The sequence below is a fragment of the Callithrix jacchus genome, chromosome 8, assembly GCF_049354715.1.
Source record: "Callithrix jacchus isolate 240 chromosome 8, calJac240_pri, whole genome shotgun sequence".
Taxonomy (NCBI): Eukaryota; Metazoa; Chordata; class Mammalia; order Primates; family Cebidae; genus Callithrix; species Callithrix jacchus.
Window position 1 is genome coordinate 89,454,246 of NC_133509.1, and position 7,249 is coordinate 89,461,494.

The 7,249-nt window shown below is 47.6% G+C and overlaps 1 protein-coding gene across 1 annotated transcript in view; it reads right to left on the bottom strand.

The window, feature by feature from the left end:
* The window catches only part of GCH1 (GTP cyclohydrolase 1), a 50,231-nt gene extending 43,461 nt beyond the window's left edge, over positions 1–6,770 (bottom strand). Inside the window, exon 1 of the mRNA XM_035260573.3 lies at positions 6,266–6,770. Coding sequence (XP_035116464.1) covers positions 6,266–6,608 — 343 coding nt within the window. The 5' untranslated portion in view covers positions 6,609–6,770. The remainder of the gene's footprint in view (positions 1–6,265) is intronic.
* Positions 6,771–7,249: the final 479 nt, after the last annotated feature.

A 7,249-nucleotide genomic window follows, 5' to 3' on the forward strand; every position in this document is an offset into this window, starting at 1 on the left:
GTCACAGGCAACCACAGATTCTCCCACGGTAATGTACACAATGGAAAGCAGGGAAAAGGTACACAAGGCAACAGTCATGGAGAGATGCTGCAATGTAGGGAAAACTGAACAAATTCCCCAGAACGCCAGGAATTTGCATAAATCCACACAAGAACTGAGGGTGAAAAAAGGATTTTGAAGAATATGAAATACCAACTTATTCTAAATTTTACAACACTGAAGTCAATATTACTAACCAGGAGTTAATATAGAGAATACAGATATATAAAAGATATAAAGTCCTGTATCTTATTTACAAGCACAGAAAAGTGACCTTCAGAGCAGTATGTATGTTCCTATCCAAAAACAATATATAGTGGCCACCGACTCATGCTCTCTAAAGAAATAAAAGGGATTGAGCAGAATTGTTTATAGACTTAAAGATGTGGGTTCCCACTCACTCCTATCTCCCACCAGTATCCTTTATTATCCCTGCCATCCAGGTTGGTCCAAGACCCAGACCACCACTAATTCAGGTTGATGTCTTTAAGTTCAGCATCACCCTTGTTCTCACTACTCTGTCTTCTCTTTAATTATGTATCTCTTAGAAAAAAAAAGAAAAAGAAAAAGAAATTAACTCCTTAAGCGGATCCCCTAGGGACAGCCTTTTAAACTTTTGACTACAAGTTCAAGACCTTAGTAAGAAATGCATTTTACATCTGGAGCCAGGGCACACATAAAAAGTTATACCTATAAAACCTACACAGAAGTTCCTCAAAATATTTATCCTTACTACACTGATAGACTGATCTTATCCATTCTACTCTACTTTGTCTTAATGCTGTTGATCCAACTCACAGTTTGAAATACACAGGTAAGGTACACTGATTCAGTTCTCTGTGTAGAAATACAAGGAAATGGCTAAGAGTTCTGCAGTCAGACTCTCTGGGATTCAAATACCAGTTCTACTACTTGTGTCAACCTTTCTGCCTCAGTTTCCTTGTCATGGGGATAAAAGAAATGTTTACTTGAAAGTTGGAAGATTAACCAAGACCATCAACATAAAGCTTTTAACCGATTAAAAAGTATAGTCTGCTATAACAGGATGTTTTAGACTATATAAATGAAAAATAGAAATAAAAAAATTACAAAGTACAGTCATTCATTGCTTACCAATGGGGATACATTCTGAGAAACACCTGAGAAATGCACAGTTTCATATCACAAACATTGAAAGAAGAGAGTGCTTACTCTTAAACAAACCTAGATGGGATAGCATACTACATACCTAGGCTACACGGTATGGCCTATTGTTCCTAGGCTATAAACCTATACAGCATATTACTGTCCCAAATACTGCCAGCAACTATAACACAATGCTTTTGTGTATTTTAAGATATCTAAGCTAGGTGTGGTGGCTCATGCCTGTAATCCCATCACTTTGGGAGGCTGAGAGGATCACTTGAGCCCAGGAGTTTGAGACCAGCCTGGGCAAAACAGTGAGACCCTGCCTCTGTATTTAAAATACAAATAATAATCACTTTAGAAGATGTCTAAACATAGAAAAGGTACAGTAAAAATTTAGTATAAAAGACTTAAGATGGTATGTTTGTATAGGGCACTTACCATGAAAGGAGCTTGAAGGACTGGAAGTTGTTCTGGGTGAGTCAGTGAATGCATGGTAAGTGAACGTGAAGGCCTAGGACATTACTGTACACTACTGTAAACTTCATAAACACCATATACTTGGACTACACTAAACATAGAAAATATTTTCTTTCATCAATCACTTTAGTTTAATGTAATTATTTAAAACTTTGCTTTTAATTTAATGTTTTTTTAATTATTTAAAACTTTCTCTTTTGTAGTAACACAGCTTAAAACAAAAACATTGTATAGCTGTGCAAAAATATTTTATAAGCTTGTTCTATAACTTTTTCTATTTTGAATTTTCTTTTTATTTTTTTTGAGACAGAGACTCACTCTGTCACCCAGGCTGCAGTGCAGTGATGCAATCTCAGCTCAATGCAACCTCCACCTCTGGGTTCAAGTGATTCTCCTCTTCAGTCTCCCAAGTAGCTGTGACTACAGGTGTGCACCACTATGTCCAGGTAATTTTCATATATTTAGTGGAGACGGGGTTTCAACATGTTGGCCAAGCTGGTCTCTAAATTCTGACCTCAAGTAATCTATCCACCTTGGTCTCTCAAAGTACTGGTACTGGATTACAGGTATAAGCCACCACACCTGGCCTAATTTTCTTAATTTTTAAATTCTGTTAAAAACTAAGACATAGGCTGAGCACAGTAGCTCACGCCTGTAATCTCAGCACTTTGGGAGGTTGAGGCAGGCAGATCACCTGAGGTCAGGAGTTTGAGACCAGCCAGGCAAACATGGTAAAACTGTGTCTCTTCTAAAAATACAAAAATTAGCAGAGCGTGGTGGCACATGATCCCAGCTACTCAGGAGACTGAGGCAGGAGAGTTGTTGAACCTGGGAGGCAGAGGTTGCAGTCAGCCAAGATCACACCACTATACATCAGCCTGGGTGACAGAGTGAGACTCCATCTCAAAAAACAAAAAACGAAGACATGGGGGAGAGAAGTGGGAAAAACTAAGAGACGAATAAGCACATTAGTCTAGGCCTACACAGGTCAGGATCACCAAGACATCACTAGACAACGGGAATTTTTCAGCTCCATTGTAATCTTATAAACCACCTTCATACATGTGGCCCATCACTGAATGAAACATCATGATGCAATGCATGACTATATTCAATTAATGGCTTATAATAATCTTAAAGGGGCTGGGTATGGTGGCTCACACCTGTAATTCTGGTACTCTGGGAGGCCAAAGCAGCAGATCCCTTGTGCACAGAAGTTCAAGACCAGGCTAGGCAACATGGCAAAAGCCCATCTCTACAAAAATACAAAAATTAGCTGGGCATGGTGGTATATGCCTGTAATCCTAGCTACTTAGGAGATTTAGACGGTAGACTGCAGTGAGTCCAGATCGCACCACTGCACTCCAGCCTGGGCAGCAGAACAAGACCCTGTCTCAAAAAGATAAAAATAATAACAGGCCGGACGCAGTGGCTCACATGTATAATCCCAGCACTTTGGGAGGCCGAAGCAGGCGGATCACGAGGTCGGGAGATCGAGACCATCCTGGCTAACATGGTGAAACCCGTCTCTACTAAAAATACAAAAAATTAGCCAGGCGTGGTGGCGCTGGTCCCAGCTCCTCAGGAGGCTGAGGCAGGAGAATGGCTTGAACCCAGAAGGCGGAGGTTGCAGTGAGCCGAGATCATACCACTGCACTCCAGCCTGGGCGACAGAGCAAGACTTCATCTCAAAAAATAATAATAATCTTAAACGGTATGTTCCATGGACTTATTTCTGAGACAAGGTCTCCCCATGTTGCCCAGGCTGTTCTCCTGGGCAGCAACTATCCTCCTGCCTCGGCCTCCCTAGTAGCTAGGACTGCAGGCACACCACAAAGCCTGTCTTTATATTGTGGTAAAATATACATAAAATTTGCCATTTTAACTGTCTTGAAGTGTACAATCCAGTGGCATTCACAATGCTGTGCAACTATCACCACTCTCTAGTTCCAGAACATTTTCATGACTCCAAAAGGAAGCTCCATATTCATTAAACACCTTGCCAGGCCATTAATATTTTATTTGTTTCAGAGTATCTAATGTTGATTTTTTTTTTCTTTTTTTTTTTTCTGAACTAGAGTTTCACCCGTATTGCCCAGGCTGGAGTACAATGGCACAATCTCGACTCTCTGCAACCTCTGCCTCCTGGGTTCAAGCGATTCTCCCGCCCCACTTCTCATCAGCCCTTGACAAATACTGATCTGCTTTTTGTCTCTACATCCATGGACTTTTTAAATAATAAGTTAACACTTGACCAGAACAGTTTTTTGTTTTTGTCTTTTTTTTGAGATGGAGTCTTACTCTGTTGCCCAGGCTGGAGTGCAGTGGTGCCATCTCGGCTCACTGCAACGTCCTCCTCCCGGGTTCAAGTGATTTTCCTGCCTCAGTCTCCCAAGTAGCTGGGATTACAGGTGCCTGCCACCATGCCTAGCTAATTTTTTTGTATTTTTAGTAGAGAGGGGGGTTTCACCATGTTGGCCAGGCTGGTCTCGAACTCCTGACCTCAGGTGATCTACCAGCCTAGGCCTCCCAAAGTGCCAGGACTACAGGTGTGAGCCATCAAGCTCAGCTGACCAGAACAGTGTTCTAATATGGAATGAAGTGTTCTTTGCAGTCATTAACCTTCTTTAGATCAATCTTTGCTCCTGAGATACTCCTACTAACCATTTCTCAAGTAAACCTGCAAGTCACTTTTGGTAATTCTGTGACCTGTCTTATGGTCAGAAATCCCTCTCTGGGTAATTAGATCCATGCTAGATTACAGAACACTGTCCTGTGAATACTCTTGCTGTGGAGTAAACTACTTTCTGCATCTGCAAGGAGCAAAATGAGCAAGGCCTAAGAAGGTATTTCATTACATGTGGTGTCTCTCTCTCTCTCTCTCTCTCTCTCTCACACACACACACACACACACACACACACAAATTTAAAGCCCTAGACCTCAAAAGAGCTGAATCCACAGAAAACTGAATGTTTATTCTTCAGTCTTTGCATTTTGAAACCGCTTCTGAAACCAAACTTTTGCAATCAAGAGGTAAAACAAACAAACAAGGGAGGCCGAGGCGGGTGGATCACGAGGTCAAGAGATCAAGACCATCCTGGTCAACACGGTAAAACCCCGTCTCTACTAAAAATACAAAAATTAGCTGGGCACGGTGGCGCGTGCCTGTAATCCCAGCTACTCAGGAGGCTGAGGCAGAATTGCCTGAACCCAGGAAGCGGAGGCTGCGGTGAGCCGAGATGGCGCCATTGTACTCCAGCCTGCGTAACGAAAGCAAAACTCCGTCTCAAAAAAAAAAAAAAAAAAAACTTTTGCAATCGAGAGGTCAAAAAGTGAACTTGGAAACTGAACTGTAAGTCATTCTTGGTTTTAGAGTGTAACATCATTTCCTTTTGGGGCACCGCCCCTTACACATGCTGATTTCCCGCCCTTCCTTTAGGGTGTGGAAGACTGGGCAAAAATAACATTTTTCCCAGGATCTGTTTGGTGGAATCGCTCCATACTCTTTCAGAGAAGTAACTGGGGCACGGAGCTTGCCTTTCCAGGGTACTGTTTTTCCTTCAGAAACAGTGAATGGCAGAATGCTTCTTAGGCCAAAAAAATAAATGTCACCAAGATACACGGAATGTGTAGACTGGAAAATAATGTCTTTGGTCCCAGCTGTAGAAGCCAGAAGTTTTATTTGTTTTAAATACAGACCAACATTGGTTCTCCAGCAAACAGGCAGCAAAGTCCCCATTTTCCACCCTCCATCACCCGCCCTGCATCCTACCCACGCTGACTGCATCCCCACCCTCTGGGTGAAAGCCCGCACGCCTCAGATGCTGACAGCACCGGGGCAACCCGGCTTTCTTTTGGGATGGGAGGGTGCGGGGATGCGACAGAGTCCCGGAACCCAGCGAGCCCCGGGAAACCCCGGAATAGCTTTACTGCTTTTTGCGGGGTTGGGTTGGGGGCAGAAACAGGTTTCGGCAGCAAACTCGCCCAAGCAATCTCACACCTCAAACTCCGGGAAAGCCCGTGCCCAGAATTGTGCCGACTTTTGTAAATGCCCTGAACTGGAGTAAACTCCAGGTGGACAAAAGAAAAGTGCAACTCTCTTAAGACTGCGGTTCCTTGGCAATCAGTCAAAGTACAGGTCCCGAGGATGCGCCGAGGCTTCAACCCAGATATACCCCTCGACAACTGGCTCTCAATTAGAAACTACCCAGGAAGCCGTCGCCTCAGCAAATGCCCAGGTGATTCTTATCGTGGGGAAGTTTGGAACCGCAGGTGCCGCCGAAAATCCCGCGCTGGGCGCTCAATTGAGCGGGTTCCAGGCTCCAGCCCACGCCCGCCCGAAGTGCTCGAGGAGGGCTGCACACTGGGAGCTGAAAGAGCCCCTGGAAGGCGACTGCAGCCAGTCCCGGGGCGAAGAGGTCGCTGTCACCCAGGGCGCCCTCACAGTGTCCATGCAGGGACTCGGTAGGGGGACGGGCTAGGGCGAGTTCGGAGGTGACAGCGCCCGGCTCCCAGCGCCAAGAGTGAGGCAACTCAGGAAACTTCCTGGAAGCTACGCGCATTTCCCGCAAGCACCGACCCCGCCGCCTGTCCGCTGGAGCAGCCCGCGGGCGCACTGACCTGAGATGGTCTCCTGGTAGCCCTTGGTGAAGAACTGCATGGCCGTGGCCGCCCTCCAGGGAGTCTTGAGCAGCCCTTGCCGCTGGGGGTTCTCGCCCAGCGAGCTCAGGATAGACGAGTAGGCGGCAGCCAGGTTGGGTAGGTTCAGCTCGTTATCCTCCTCGCTGCGGGGCCGCTCTCCCTTCCAGCCGTCCGCGGGCTGCGCGCTCTTGGCCTCGGGCCTTGGGGGCTTCTCCGCCGGCCTGCTGGGCCCGGGCCGCGCCGGATCCCGCTCGGGGAACCCATTGCTGCACCTGGCGCCCCGCGGCTTCTCCGCCGGCGCCCGCATAGGGCCCTTCTCCATGGACCCGGCGCTGCCGCTGCCGCTCGGGAAGTACCCTGGAGCGCTTCGAGGTCTGCGACTAAACTCCGCCGGCAGCCGCGCACAATGGGCTGTGGCCGGAGTCACCTGAGGAAAGTAAGCGACCAGCCTAGATCACGCTCCGAGCCGCCGGCAGCCACAGACAGGGGAGCCGGGCAGCGCCTCCTTTTTATGGCCCGGCGGCTCAGCCGGCGCCGCAGGGCGCTCCCATTGGCCGCCGCCGCCTCGCGTCACGGCGCTCGCCCCGCCCCTCGCCCGCCTAACCCCGGGGCCCCCAGCAGGGGTCGCGACTCCGTAGAGGCCGGGAGGGGTTCGCAGGCGCTGGGAGTGAAGGAAAAGGGCGCTGGCCCGTAGGAACCGGCGGGACCCCTCCGCTTGATGCGGAATGAGCCGAATCCGAAAAGAGGCAAGCGTCCAGTAGCAAGACCTCGGTGGGAGCGACGCGGTCTGGGCGCCCGCTCGCCCCCTCTTGAGGTCAAGAGGGCGCTGGTCCGGTCCCCTCACCCTATGAAAGATCAGCAAACAGGTGGCCTTGCCAAGAGAGAGACAGAGTTAAACCACCGATAAGGAACCAACTCTTAACGCTTTCAAGGCAAGAGAAGAGGATAATGTGACTTCAGACT